Source organism: Sporisorium graminicola, chromosome SGRAM_1, assembly GCF_005498985.1.
Source record: "Sporisorium graminicola strain CBS 10092 chromosome SGRAM_1, whole genome shotgun sequence".
Lineage (NCBI taxonomy): Eukaryota > Fungi > Basidiomycota > Ustilaginomycetes > Ustilaginales > Ustilaginaceae > Sporisorium > Sporisorium graminicola.
In genome coordinates, this window is record NC_043719.1 from 2,586,578 (window position 1) to 2,600,738 (window position 14,161).

Below are 14,161 nucleotides of genomic sequence, written 5' to 3' on the forward strand. Positions count from 1 at the left end.
AAACAATCAATGCATCCGGTTGTATACACACAACTGCCAGAAACAAGCACATTGTCATCGCCAGATCTGTTTGCAGCCTATTCGTAGCCTGTTCGCAGCTTGCTTACAGCCTGCTCACAGCCAGCCTGATCCCGGCTCCCTTTTTAGGTGTCAAACTGCACAAGCGCCATAGAAGCTGAATTTGAAACGATGGTCATTATCATCATCGAACATTGCACACCCTAGAACGCCGGCCGTATTCGCCCTGTCTTCACCTAGTAGAAATCACACTCGCCCGGCCTGAGCACACACCACATCGGCTGCAGCGGTTCAGCCTTTACGCCCATGCGCACAAGCCTCCACCTGAGATCCATCATTCTAGGCAGCGCCTCGACCTTGTTCCTCTTGCGCTCCCGCACCTTGTCGCCTGTCCACCAGATCTCGGCGCCCGCCGCCGCCCTGGGCCAGATCTTGGCGTCCAGATTGGTCGGGTCGATCTGCTCGCTCCAGACCGCATGCTCTCCGCCGACAAACCTCTCCCGAATACCTTTGACGCCGCCCGGAGGGTTGGGGCCCAACGTAGCGGTGGCGTTGAGGATCGTAGCAGCCGGGTCGAAGCTGTACGCCTGCTGCCACGAGACATATGGGCACCAGTTGCTGCCCGTGTAGTTCCCGAGGAAGTTCGAGCCGCCACAGTCCAGATAAAAGTACGCATACGGCGCCAGGACAATGTTGACCTCCGGATTGTTACGCAGTGCAACCGCCGAGTTGTTCGCATCGTTCCACACCTCGACCAACGACCCGGGCGCGAGCTCCTTCGCCACCGTCGGGAACTTGACCGCCATCTCCTCCCACACCATCCCGCGCTTGCCCCCCGCCTCGGTCACGTTCGTCACCAACGACATAAACGGTCCGAGATATGGCTCCATCCCCGCCTCGCTTGACAAGTTCCAGCAGCGGAAGTTCGGTTCATCTCCGCCCGACGAAACATACACCGACTTGGACAGCGACGACGTCTTGCGCAACACCGCAGAGACAAACTCGCCGACGCCCTGCGGGACCGTAAACGTGTCGACAGCTGTCGTGTTGAACTCGGTGCTGTTCGACACAAGCCGAAGCTGGCCGGACGGTGGTTCGGCCGCAACCGTCTGCCAGTTAGGCTGGTTGGGACACCCCAACAGACTGCCACCGTCGAAAGCCTCAACACCAGAAAGCATGTGCGACGGCATATCTGTCTCGATGATGACGTTGACCCCCCTCGCAGCAGCATAATCCACGACGGCCTTGATATCGTCTTCCGTATACACCATGCGCACCACCTCTCCAGCCTCGCTCTGCGTCCACCCATACGAGCCCGCCTGTGCAAGCACACTCAGATCCGCACCCCCGTCCGCCTCCTTGTCAAAGGCCAGCGGGAACGACTGCGTGTCGGTCGCATGCCAATGCAGCTGGTTGAGCTTGACAAACGACATGGTATCAATGAGCTTGCGGATCGTGGCGAGGTCGAACCAGTTGCGCGCCGTATCCAGCATCAACCCGCGGTAAGGATACCCCGGACGATCCGTCACCGTGATCGGTACACCACGGACGTATCGCTGGCTCTCGACCTTACCACCCTGCTGCGGAGGAAGCGCGTAGATGAGCTGCAGCAGCGTCTGCAGCCCACGAAGCGCTCCGAGCGCCGTGTACGAAGTCAACTGGATAGCCGCACCGTTCGAAGGGACCACGAGACGGTACATCTCGGCGTCGAGGAGGCCCAGATCAGCCGGCGCACTCTTGTCGGTCTCCAAGCTGAGAGGCTGGGACGAGACGTTGTAACTCAGCTCCTTGACGGCGTGGTTTGCGATGCTGCACGTGTTGCTCCAGATGTCTGCATCCTGGCCCTCGTCCGGACCAGATCCTTCCTGCTGTTCCTGTCGAACCTGGATGTCGTCGAATGCGTTTTTCCTGCCATCGAACGGCTTCTGGAGACCTCTGGGCAGGAGCACGGTGTTGTTATTGGGTGCCTTGCCCACGCAAGGGTTGGGCGCGGTATCGGGCATGAGCTCGAGCACCTTGATCTGCACGCTCGCGATCAGCGGAGCCTTGTTCACCCCCTCGCGGTACTTCTCGCCGCGATCAGGGATGAGCTCCCACAGGTCGACCGTGTTGGCGAGCTTGGCAGCCGCCGTGATGGCAGCGCTCAGGTCCGAGGGCACGCGAGACGCATCGGTGCCTTGCACGAGCTGGAAGCGAAGGTCGCTCGAGATGCGAGCGAACGTGTCGTTCTTGTTCAAGGTGTAGTTGGTCGGGTGAGGCCAGAGGGCGTGAACGGAGAGGGCGCCCAGGAGGCACACCTTGGCTAGCAGGTTGGCCGAGCGACGGCACCACATTTCTGGCAATAGCAAAAGAAAAGGTAGGGCCGAGGGAAGGTGACGAAGGTGAGTTGGTCGATGAGATGAGACCCTTGAACGTCGTCGTAGCTGCCACCTTATGTATCCTCTCGAGCCGCGCCCGTTGCCCTGATAAGCATGGTTGAGTGGGGAAGGCTATGGCTACGAGCACGACGACTGTCGCTAGGCGGGCCGTGATGTGGGTGCAGAGATGAGGCCTAGTCGGGTCTCGGAGGCTTGCGCCGTGTCGCACGCTCCGCCAGGCTTTGGGCCCCTTTACGGACGGAGTGGGTTCAGACGACACCACCACCAAGGCAAGGAGGCATCGGGCCGGTAGAGTTCGGATGCTCTCGCTAACTTTATCACACACACACCTGAAGCGAGCCAGACACGATAAAGCTGCATTCCTCGTACCGCTCGGCCCGTCCATAGCGAAACACCGCGTGGGGACCGCTGTTGGACAGCTGCACGCGCACTAAAAGAAACAGAGGAAAAAGGGCTCGCGTGCATGATTTTTCAGGGTCCATCGCCTTCTCGGTATGCCCTCCGACGACTCCGAACGGGATCTCTTGGCCACGCACGCATCAAAATTGGCGCGTCGAGGGTCAGCACGACACTGCATTACATTGCATTGCTTATGGGGTCGAAACGGCAGATGGGCTCATATGCAGGGCATAGGGGTCGTTGCACGGTGGGGAGATAGGAAAGGGGCGCTTCAGTACGACTTTGGAAGTCCAAGAACATGCTGTCCCAGATAGTTGAGCACCATTTCGCGGCTGTTCGTCACCGATGCATCAACCGACCGTGCCCCACACAAAGCGAGACAATGAAGGGGTCGTTGTCAGTAAAACAGCTTTCAACCACCACCGTGTGAACTGAAGAGGACAAGAGAGAACTCACCTGACTGGTGCAAGTCGAGGGACGAGTCTGCAGAGATCGAAATGAAGCAAGGTCACAAAGTCAGCTTGTGTCTGGCATTCACATCTCACGACAACCATCTGACGATGGTGCTGTTGACTCACACTTCTCGAAAGTATCGCTCTACGTGGAAGTCCTTTGCGTAGCCCATCCCACCTAGCGTCATGACTGCGGTCTCGCACGCCGAGTATCCAGCTTCCGCAGCGACGTACTTGGCCGCGTTCGCCTGTGCCCCAGCATCGGGCGCTCTGTCGTCGTACATCCTCGCTGCAGCGTACGTCAGGTGTCTCGCCGCCTCGAGCTGGGCCCAGCTCTTTGCCAGTGGGTGTTGGATAGCCTGCATAGCGCCGATCGGTTTCCCAAACACCACTCTGTCCCCCGCATACTGGACAGCCTTCCTGAGCGCCGCGTAGCCCGTGCCCAACGCTTCACCCGCCAGAAGGCACCGTTCGGCATTCATGCCGTGCAGAACATACTTGAACCCCCTCCCCTCTTCGCCGATGAGGCAGTCGGCGGGAATCTCAAAGTCGTCAAACCAGACCTCGTTGGCGTCGACCGTGCTTCCGCCCATCTTTGTGATCTTCCTCATCTCCAGCCCCTTTGCCAATTCAGCGCCCCCCGCATTCCGCGGCGTATTGGGCATCGAGCGAAGTGGGGCAAAGAACAAGCTCAACCCGGACGATCGAGAGCCTGGTTCGGGCTCGGATGTGCGCGCCAGAAGTACCATGTGCGAAGCGACCTGCGCCGACGACGTCCAGATCTTGCTTCCGTTGACCACGTACTTTTCACCGCTGCGGACTGCTTTCGTCTTGAGCTTGAGCGTCTCGGAGCCCGTCGTTGGCTCTGTGATCCCGAAGCAGGATCGAATGCGCCCGTCGATCATTCTGGGCAGCCAGCGCGCGTGCTGTTCGGGCGAGGCGAACTCGATGATCGGCATGAGCGGGTAGATGTTGGCGTGGATCGACTGGGCCCCCGCGACGGCTGCGCCCGATTCAGCGATGGTTTGCAGCATTACTGTTGCCTCTGAGATCCCCAGGCCGGCACCGCCCAGTGCTTCGGGCATGCAGATGCCAATCCATCGTCCGTCGGAGAGTGCGTCGTAGAGCTCGTGCGGGTACTCAGCGTTCTGGTCCTTGTACAGCCAGTAGTCGTCGTCGAACCGCGAACAGACGGCTTGGATCGCGCGCCTCACGTCCACTTGTGACTCGGACAGGCCTTGTTCCGACATGCCTGTGAACTCGGCTGCCCCCTTCCTGCTGGCTTTGGTTGATACGAACCCTCTGCGACCGTTCGCTGCAAAGCTGCTTGTCGCCCCGCGCATCGGACGTGCAGAACGAGCCCACGCTGCGACCGTCGATGTGGCTCGCGTTGCAGGTGGGATCGCTCTGAGGAGAATGCTCATCGTCGTTGCTGCCGTCATTCTAGTAAGACGTCTATGCTTGCGTTACGTTGATAGCTTGGATCATCGAGACTCAGTGTCTGAAAGGAGGATGTGATGGTGGGCTGTTGACGAAGACTAGCTGCCCGCGGGCTTGATCACATGCGATACATCGCATCGGCTTCTAAATCCCGCATCTCGAGTGCGGGGGACAATCCCGCAGTCTCCGCCACTTCTACCCCGCTTTCGCGGGTAATTACGCAACTTGCACTGGAGCCTTCCCCCGCAGCCGCTCTCGTTGTTCCTCAGTCAAACGCTCACGTCTCCATCTCGTGGCACACGCTCGCAAGCCGGAAGATAACGGATCCATTCCATTCCGTTTCAGAGATTCAGCACGACACGGAATAACGAATGAGAATGATAGTAGGGTGGCGATCCTTCGCTTGCTCCTTCACTTGCGACCAAACAGGCTAGGCACCCTGAGACGCGGGAACCGTGCCGTGGCGTTGCTCAGAATGCTCCTGTTCTCATTTGGATATGCGCTCGACCCACCGCCGACACTTGCCGACTCACTGAACGTAGTCTTGGGCTTCCTCGATCGCAGGCTGAGCTTGTTGCCCCTGCTGCCGCTGCCGCGCATGTCGCTGTGCAGCTGACCCAGCACGTCCTCCGTCTGCCATTCGGGCAACTTGGAAGCCAGTAGCTCGGCGAACAGCGGCTGAAGTCGGCGGATGTGCTTGAGGCTCGGTGGAGCGTAGCCCACGGGCACCTTGGGCACGCGCAATGGGCCAGTCTCCCTTTCGGCAGCCAGATGCTGGTTGAGCGGGTCGATCTCGTCGTAGAATGCCCAGGGGAAGTCGTACTTTTCGGTGCCGCGCACACCGTCTTCGCAGCTACCGTCGTCTATCTGCTCGCCAGCATCGGCCATCAGGTCTTGCATCATCGCGTCGATGTCCGCAACCTCTCGACGCAGCCTCTCGTCGGTGATGTCCTGCTCCGACACGCCACCAGGGTGACCGGCCTCGGGTTTGCCCAACAGATAGTTCTTGCGCGACTCAAGTTCGAATCGCACCTTACTCCACTTGGTGTATTTAGCCAGCTTATCGGCTTCCGCCAGGATCTTTTTGACATCCGAATCGTTTAGACGCGCGTCCTGCAGGAACGCTTCAAAGTCGATCTCCAAGTTGGGCGCGCGGCGGTCGGCTGGATGCGCGGGATCCGTCGTAGAGAGTGCCATGTAGTCGAGTCCCAGCTGACACCAATCCCAGAGGCGTTGCGAAATCGGAGCGCACTCGTGGAATAGCACGTAGATCGACTGCTCGTGACGTGCGGCCAGTGCGATCCAAGCCTCGATGCTGTTGTCACCGCTCTTCTTGACTTCGAGCATATCATCGATAAATTTTTGCAGATCGCCCAGACGCTCGCTGAGGTTGGCGTTCTTGGCAATCGTGCGGATGGCAGGGTAAAAGACAGTCTCGAGCGAGTCCTTGATGATAGCCGGGATCAGACTGCCGCTTGCAACCTCGACCGCCTGCTCTCTGTCGCGGCGCTTGAGACACTCGCGGAGCAGCAACTTGAGTAGAGCGAATTTACGTGCTCGCGTGTGCTCGGCTCCCTGTGCACCCCACGACGGCACGGGCGGCTGATCGGCGCCCGCCGGCGTGGTCTCGGGATAGGCGAGGTTCAGATTGCCCCGGTACGGAGAGAGGGCAAAGCAGCGTTGCAGCTCGAGCACGTGCGCTTCGGCCTCTTTACTCAGCTTGCCGTCCGCCGACAGGAGAATGGTGGTCAGCACATCCTCGCCACGCTTCCTGGCCTCGCGTTGCATGTGTAGAGACTCGACTCGATCACCGCGACGCACGTAGTCCTCGATCTTCTTGGTCAGCTCGGGATCGCCGATCTCCTTGCGCAACGGAACCACAAACTCCTTTTGGATGTACGCGGCTTCCTTGCCGATGACGTAGGAGAACACGCGCTGGATCAGCGACTTGGCACCGCCCGGCCTGGCCAGCAGCAGCGAGAGAATGCCCGAGATCATGGTCTCGGCATTGGCATACTTGAGCAGCTGCTTCGCTCCCCAGTACGGAGCCAGCGCATGAATGCCCTTGACCATCTTGAACAGGTCATCGGCATTGGGAGCTGTGACAAACAGAGCGTGGAAAACGTAAGCCACACTGATGCGGGTATACTCGACCGAGTTCCGATACTGAGTCGGCAGGTTCTTGACGTTGCCAATGTCGAGGTACGAGATGACTTCTTCGAGACCGGTCTCGCTCTCGATGATGCTCTCCTTGAACGCGCACCAATCGCGACGCACCTGGGCCCACTCTTTGCCCGCGGCGCGCCACAGACGACCGCCTTCGCCCTCAAAGAGGTTGTCGATCTGCTCCATCAGGTCCGGATCGATGCGTGCGGGACGATCGAGGCCGCGCTTGACGGTGCCCTTGCCCCACTTCTTGCCGACCCCCCATTTCTCAGAGCCGGGCTCACCGAGGCCAGGACCACGCGTCTCGCCTTGGCCACGTACGCCGAAACCACGGGCGGCAAAGCCGCCGAGGTAGCGTGTGACGGCGAGAGAGTACAGGTGGCGCTTGGAAACCTCGCCTCGTTCGAGCAAGGTGGAAAAGTTGCGCGCAGCCATCTCGTCGAAGAAGGGCTGGATGCGTTTCTGCCAGTACTTTTCAGGCGCTTCGTCCAGACCTGGGAAGGAGCGCAGATGCACATGGAAGAGGTGACGAAGCAGAAGCGGTTCTTGCAGATCTTCGCCCTCTCGCATGGCCTCGTCGTTGGCGTAAGGATCGCGAGCAGCACCTGCGTACTCGCCGGCATCTTCACCGCGCTCGAACGTCTTTACGCGGGTCAGCTTGGAGCGATGGCTCGAGAAGGGATATCCATACTCGGTGAGAGCGCCGAGCTTCTCAAGCTCCCTCCATTCGCTCTGCATCTGCAGCATCACGAGCGCCTTGAGCAGGTAGTGACGCTGTTGAGGCGTAAGAGGCTGTATGCCTGTGCTGCGCAGTTTGGCACCTCCCTTGGCAGGACGTCGACTGGCTCGTCGAGCTTCGGCCTTTGCTTCGCGCTCGCGTTCCTGGTCCCGCACAGCGAGCAGACGACGTTCCTCGGCTTCTTCTTTATCGCGGATGGCACGGTCGCGAGCCTGGGACTCTTGCTCTCGTTTGCGCTCCAATTCCGCCCGCTTAGCCTCTCTCATCTTGGTCTTCTCGCTGCGCTTAGCCTCCTTGGCGGCCAGAGCAGCGGCAGCGGCAGCGGCAGCGGCTTCTTGTTTGGCTCTGCGTTTCTCAGCAGAACGATCCGCTTTGGCAGCTCGCGCCTGAGCGTCGCTAGCCTTTTTCTCTTGTTCAGCTTGCATTTTAGCAGCTCTGCGTTGTTCCTTTTCGGCTTGGGCGCTGCGCTTCGCTGCCAGCGCGCCAGCGCCGACGGTGGCCCCGCCAGCGAGAGCAGCGATGGCTGCAGCAGGGGTTGCTCGTGACGGTGTTCGCGTAGGTGTTGCATCGATTACTTCCTCTTCCGTCTCATGGTCGTCGTCATCTTCACTGTCCTCGGATGCAACCGATTCGGTTTGGACTCGGGCCTCAGCACCTGGGGCTGCTGTAGGTGGTGCAGCAGCGGTGGCCTTGCGGCCGAAGCTCAGGAAGCTTTTTTGTGCAGCGCGACCGTTGGTGTTCGTGGCAGCGGCAGTGGCAGGAGCGACGGCAGCTTGCGCGATGGCGGGCGCAGGCTTGGAAGCAGATTCAAGACCTTCTGAGGTCTGCTCGGTGCTTTCATCGTCAGAGGCGTTGTCGTCGTCAGAGTCTTCCTCGTCATCGCTTGTAGTCTCTGCCACCTTTCGAGCAGCCGAGGAGGTGGAAGCAACAGGTGCTGCCTCTCCGGCCTGGGCAGGCTTGGCAGAATTGGCCACGATGATAGGAATGGCATCGTCGTCATGCACATCTGCAGGCTCGGGTGCGTCTTCGAGCAGATCAGAATCGTCGCTGTCGCTATCGCTCTCCACTTCTTCATCACGTTGAACCGATTTACGGTTGCGATCTTGCCTCTTAATCGCGTTGGCGGCAACGGCACCTGCAGACACACCGGTGACGGCAGCCAGAGCAGCCTCGCGGGTAGCTTTCTGCGGTGCAGCGCCAGACCGACGACGAGCATCGTCCTTGGAGCGTGGCTGGCGATGCGCCTGCGAAGATGGCCTGGCGTTGGTTCGTGAACGCACAACGGCATCGGTGCGAGACACCGTGGGAAGTTGGCGGTCAGTCCGCTCAAGCGCATCCAAAGTGCGTTGACGTTCGCGATCCATGCTCCTTCTGACTGCACTTTCGCTGCGCTCAAGCCCGACACTCTTGGTGCGACTCGGTGGCTGCGAGGCGGAAGTACGTGAGCCACGATCGTCTCTGTACCAGCGCGGGTCGGATTCATTGTAGCCCTTGGTCGCCTGGTTGGCAGCACTGCGGCGCCTTTGGATGGCGAGGAGCATCTCATCCTCCTCGATGCGCGCGAGTTCGATTTCATCATCATCTCGTCGGCTTGCGGTTTGGAGGTGGTTGTATCGGTTCAGGCGAGACGACGATCTCTGCATACGAGGCGCAGATGCGTCTGCCCTGTCACGGCTGCTGCCTCCTGAGGCTCGACTGAGGACGCGGTTGAGAACGCCGCCGCTGCGTCCAGTGGAGGACTGGGACTTGGAAGCGGAACGGCCGAGGTCGCGCTGAGAGTACACGGGCACGTCGTCGCGGCGAGCTTGAGGTGTGTCATACGAGCTTGGCTTGGCGGACTGTCTGTTGCTAGGTTTGCGGCGGGAGTCTCCTCCTAGATCGCCGTGGGAGACGGAACGAGGTGCGGGACGCCTTGCGTAGGCGGCGTTCGAGTATTCTTCATAGGGTTCAGGTTGTCGGTAGGGATCGCTCTCCTGACGGCGATGGCCGTTGACCGGAGAGGCGCCGCCACGCTCAGAGCGAGGTTCGGCGCGCATGACCTCACCGCGACGAGAAGACCTGAAGTTTCGTTGGCCATTTGAGCGTGCATCGTCCTCGGAGTCCTCTTCGTCGAGGTCGTCGAGATCTCGGCGGTCACGATCATCGTCAAATTCAGGCAGTGCGGGTCTGCGATAGCTGCTTGCGCGGGATCGAGAAGCTGGAAGGCTCTCGATCCTACGACGCGAGTCCTGGCGTGGGTCGGCGTCGTACTGACGAGAAGATCGATCGTGTCGGGGGGCATCGCTGTAGACATCTGCGTCGGCTGGAGCACGTCTGGTGTTGAAGGATCGTTCGCTTGGTCTGCGAGCAGAGACCTCGCTGTCCCTACGCGAGCGTGGGAAGGTCTGCTGGAAAGTGGGACTAGTGGGTTCAGGGACGGGTTCACGAGGTGGAAGTCCCATGGAGCTGATGATGCGGCTCCTGTCCGGCTGAGGACGGCGTAGTCTAGCGGACATATTGAGTCGATCCGCTGCCTAAGCTAGATGGCGAATGGTGAGCGAGAGTTGGGCTGCAATCGCGGCTGTACAGAGCCTGGCCAATTCGGGGTGGATGTTACTCCACGGTCGGTCGTCGGTGAACAGGAGCTGAAGGATGTAGACGGAGCAGGTCAGGCTCGGCTTGCTGGATGGATGTTGCAGACAAAGTGTGGCAATTCAAGTGGTGGAGGAGATGGAAGAAGAGCAACGAGGGAGGGATGGGATGATGTGCGAGAAGTCTGACGGGGAAGGAGGGGGGGAAACAGGTCGAGTCTGCCATTGAGCTGCTCAGCCTTCGAGGGCGGCGGCTGGTCGGCACAGTGGTGGCAGGCTGTCCATCCAGGGGAAGCGCGATGCAAAGAGGCGACGTAGCCGCGGTAAATTGGATTGGCAGCAGCAACAGCAGCAGCAGCTCAGGCGAATCAGCTGTCAAGCACACAATGGGCGTCGTTCGGAAGATGCGACCCTTTGCCTGTCACGAGCGCAAAGCGAGCACAGCTTTTGAGACACACGGAGTGCCCTGTCAATTTCAGAAGCAAGCGAAGCGGATCGTGAAAGAACTCGGTGCCTCGCTGGGCGTGACCTTGCGGTCGGCAGGGACCAAGAAGCGGGGAAAGAAACAAGACGCGTGCAAATGCACGCTGGTCCAAAGGGCACTTGAGCACAACACATGCACGCCGCGGAGGAGACTATTGACAGCCTTCCACCTCATTTTCTCCATCGGCCCGTCGTACATTTCTCTGCAATTGCATGTTCACAGCCTCGAAGTTCGAACCAGACTGGAGCCCAAAGCAGATCCGTGGTTGGATGCGGAAGCACCGATATCCTGTACGCGTGCAGCAGCTGATGTCCGACTAGCGTCTCAGATGCGCGGCAGCGATCTTCGCTTCACTCTGCATTGCCCACGCCAAGAAGAGGGAAGCAAAGAATGCGGAGAGACAAATCACGGTGCGCGTAAATTGGGTTTCAGCCGGGGATCATGCGATCAAGAACCAAGCGCACTTATCGATCATACTCGATGCCTCACAAGACCGTTACCGATGGCGCTGGTGACCGGAGCCAAAATGGCGGAATCGCGATTCAGCAGAGTCGATGTCGACTTCGGTCACATTCCGAGAACGACTGACTGTGTTTGTTTGTTCGAGGCGTTTGCTCTACGTCAAAGATTCGGCGTTCGACGCTGCAAAAGTCGCCGGAATGCAGCCTGCGTAATTGGCTTCCCAGCCAGCCAGCGGCCGTTGAGCCGAGATGCAGGCCGACGACAACAGCTTCCAGACGAGAGGGAAAATGCCGACTTCCGCAGTTTCAAGTCCGTGCTTTGAGTCGCGTCGCTTCCGGCTGTGTTGCATCTGTCACGCCTGAGACACAGTCGATTTTTCGATCGTGGGATGGTATGAGAGCAAACCTTGACGGCCTCCATTCCTTTGTACATTTGCTTGTCTTCGGCGGTCGCGGTCATTGAGACTTAAAAGATCCACTTGTTCAATCGCGGCACGTTGGGTTCGCTTTCAAGCGCACAGTGCAACGTCGAGGCTTGGCTCGCATCACATTTGCACGCCGAGAGGCGCATCTGGTTTCAAACACAGGTCAAGACGACGAACAAGTAGAATGGAAGATCGCATTGTGACTTACACCGTAGGATGCAACAAAAGACAGAAACCATAGATGGGTGGATGGATGGTACTGGGGGCGAGGAAACGAGCAGGTCAAGACCAGAGCCTCTTTACTTTCGGCCAACCTTCTTGTTGAGCGCCTTCTTCTTCTGCTGCAACTTGGCCGTCTCTTCGGCGCGCTTGCCGGACGAATAGTTGAGCTTCTCGTACAGCTTGCGTTGACGGTTACTCATCATCATCTTGGACATCTCCTTGGCCTCCTGCTCCTCTGTCTTGCGCTTGATGGCTCCTGCGCCTCCCAGAGACGCCTTGCTCGTTTTCTTGGCCTGTTTGAGCGCGGCTGTGTGTTTGTGTCGCATTTCCTCCAGTGCATCCTCGCCTCCGGCTGCTTCGGCTTCGAGCTCAGCGGCATCCAGCAGACCAGCTTCGGCAGCGTCGGTCGGGTCGGCCAAGAGGGCTGCAAGTGCTGGACGCGAGGTGGCAGGGCTGGCCACGACCGTTGCGGCTTGTTCCTCATCATCGTCCACGTCCGAGTCCTCCTCGAGCTCCTCGTCCGAGTCCTCCTCATCCTCCGAAGCGACAGCGGCAGAATCGGCTTCCAGACCGAGCTGCTCCCTCGCCTCTTCGGGCACGTAGCCACCGCGGCGTGCCACTTCGGCATCGTCGACAAAGGGACTCAAGTGCGGGGGCAGCGTTTGACCAGGTCCATACGCTCCAGCGGGGAGCAATTTCCTCGCATTGGCGCAGTCGACAATGTACTGAGGCTGGACAAACACACGCTTGCCCGCATATTTCTTCATGCCGCCTGCAGGCACCGGTCGGTCGATGATATGATGTGTGATCCTCGCATCGTCCTCGTCCACTGCGCTGCCTGCACCGGCCACCATGTCCCACCCGATGCGCCCCGGCAACGCGCCGAAAGATCGCAGAACAAACTCGATCACAGCGCGCGGGCACTCTCGCGAAATGTAAAATACGTAAGGTGTGAAAAGCCCGTTGGCCGCACCTTCGCTCGCCGTAGAGGCCGCCTGGATCTCGTCAAAGGTGGTCAAGTGGCCGCTCGACTCTTGCTCTTCTGTCGATTTGGAGGGCTGCTCGACAAACTTGTCATCACCCTGCTGTCTTGCCTGCGTTGTCGCATCATCCACCTCATTGTCATCGTCCTGGACATCGTCGCTGGCGACGTTGTTCGCCTTGGAGATGGCCTTGATCTGCTTCTTGACGTCCTTGGCCGACACCTTTTTGCCCGAAGCAGTGACCACGGTGGAGGATGTGGATGCTGCCTTTGCACCGTCGTTCGCGCCAGTCGAGGAGCTGGTCGAGGTGTTCTCGCCACGCAGCACAGCCGCGCTGGCAGGATCAAGCGTGAGCGCACCAAAGCCAGCAGCCTGGTCGTCCTTGGCGGAGTCGAACTTGGGCGGATAGACAAGGTTTTCGTCCGTGTAGAGCTTGAACAGCACAAATCCAAGAAGGGTCTGGTAAAGCTCGAGGAAGGTGTACATGATGCGGAAGTCGATGTCAGAAGGAATGTGCTGGGTGAAAAGGTAAGGGACGAGCCAGGTGATAGTCTCGCCGTTGACTTCGGCCTGGAAGTAGATACCCTTGATGCTGAGGAAGACCTTCTTGAGTGCCTTGGTCTTCATGACGTACAGCTGCCATTCGGCGCAGAGGCGCGCGCAGGTGGCGATAACTTCGGCAGAGACCTTGTCCGTGGCGGGCAAGTTGGCAAAGAGCGTGAGCAGCGAGAGGGCATCGTCGATGTCCTTGAGCGAGTCGCGGAAGGTGGGGTATCGCTCCTTGATAATGTGGTCCAGACGGTAGGTGGGTTTGCTCTCGTCGAGGTTCTTGGCGGCGGCCCACTCCCTGCGGCCAATGGCACGCGAAAGCTTCTTGGCGAAGGTCTTGTGCTCGCGCAACGACTGAAGTACGGGCTCGTGTTGAAGATAGGCGATGTCCTTGGCAAAGAAAAAGGTGGTGGGTGCGGTAGAGCCCTTGTTGGCCTTGCGAATGCTCTTGGGCTGGCGCGGAAAGATGCCCTTGAGAATGCAAAGACGGCGGAAGTCGGCAAGGGTGACCTGGAGCTTCTTGATGGCCTGGTTACGGGTGACGTAGTTCTTGGCGGCACCGGACTTGCCCTTCTGCTTCATCTTGGCCATTTTTGCTAGATTCTATGTAGCGTCTGTGTCGACGCTATCTGGAGGACTGAACTTGCGAGTTGGGAACTGTCAAGGTGCAAATGAAGCCGCAGGATGCTCTCCTTCCGATGAATACAGTCGGGATGTGGCTGTGAGTGCCTGGAAGTTGGAAGAGTGTTGGAGACGAACCGTTCCGGAGGATGAACGAGGGTCAGAGATCGAAAGCAAGAAGAAGCAAAGAAGGAGGACTCCACAGGCTCATCAGAGGCCAAGAAACGAAACAGTTGTTCAGGGTTCTTTTCTTC

General features: G+C 59.1%; 4 protein-coding genes across 4 annotated transcripts; all 4 read right to left on the reverse strand.

Moving 5' to 3' along the window:
* Positions 1-254: 254 nt before the first annotated feature.
* EX895_000921 (uncharacterized protein) lies at positions 255-2,351 on the reverse strand (the record flags this gene model as incomplete). Its single annotated transcript, XM_029881522.1, has 1 exon — positions 255-2,351. The coding sequence occupies one exon, from the start codon at positions 2,349-2,351 to the stop codon at positions 255-257; it is 2,097 nt and encodes a 698-aa protein (XP_029742908.1).
* Positions 2,352-3,066: 715 nt separating this feature from the next.
* On the reverse strand, positions 3,067-4,689 carry EX895_000922 (uncharacterized protein; the record flags this gene model as incomplete). The annotated part of the gene is made up of 3 exons (XM_029881523.1): positions 3,067-3,127; positions 3,252-3,278; positions 3,374-4,689. 3 exons carry the CDS (start codon positions 4,687-4,689, stop codon positions 3,067-3,069), a joined length of 1,404 nt encoding a protein of 467 aa, XP_029742909.1.
* Positions 4,690-5,098: 409 nt separating this feature from the next.
* EX895_000923 (uncharacterized protein) lies at positions 5,099-10,087 on the reverse strand (the record flags this gene model as incomplete). The annotated part of the gene is made up of 1 exon (XM_029881524.1): positions 5,099-10,087. One exon carries the CDS (start codon positions 10,085-10,087, stop codon positions 5,099-5,101), a length of 4,989 nt encoding a protein of 1,662 aa, XP_029742910.1.
* A 1,744-nt stretch (positions 10,088-11,831) lies between these two features.
* Positions 11,832-13,877, reverse strand: EX895_000924 (uncharacterized protein; the record flags this gene model as incomplete). The annotated part of the gene is made up of 1 exon (XM_029881525.1): positions 11,832-13,877. The coding sequence occupies one exon, from the start codon at positions 13,875-13,877 to the stop codon at positions 11,832-11,834; it is 2,046 nt and encodes a 681-aa protein (XP_029742911.1).
* Positions 13,878-14,161: the final 284 nt, after the last annotated feature.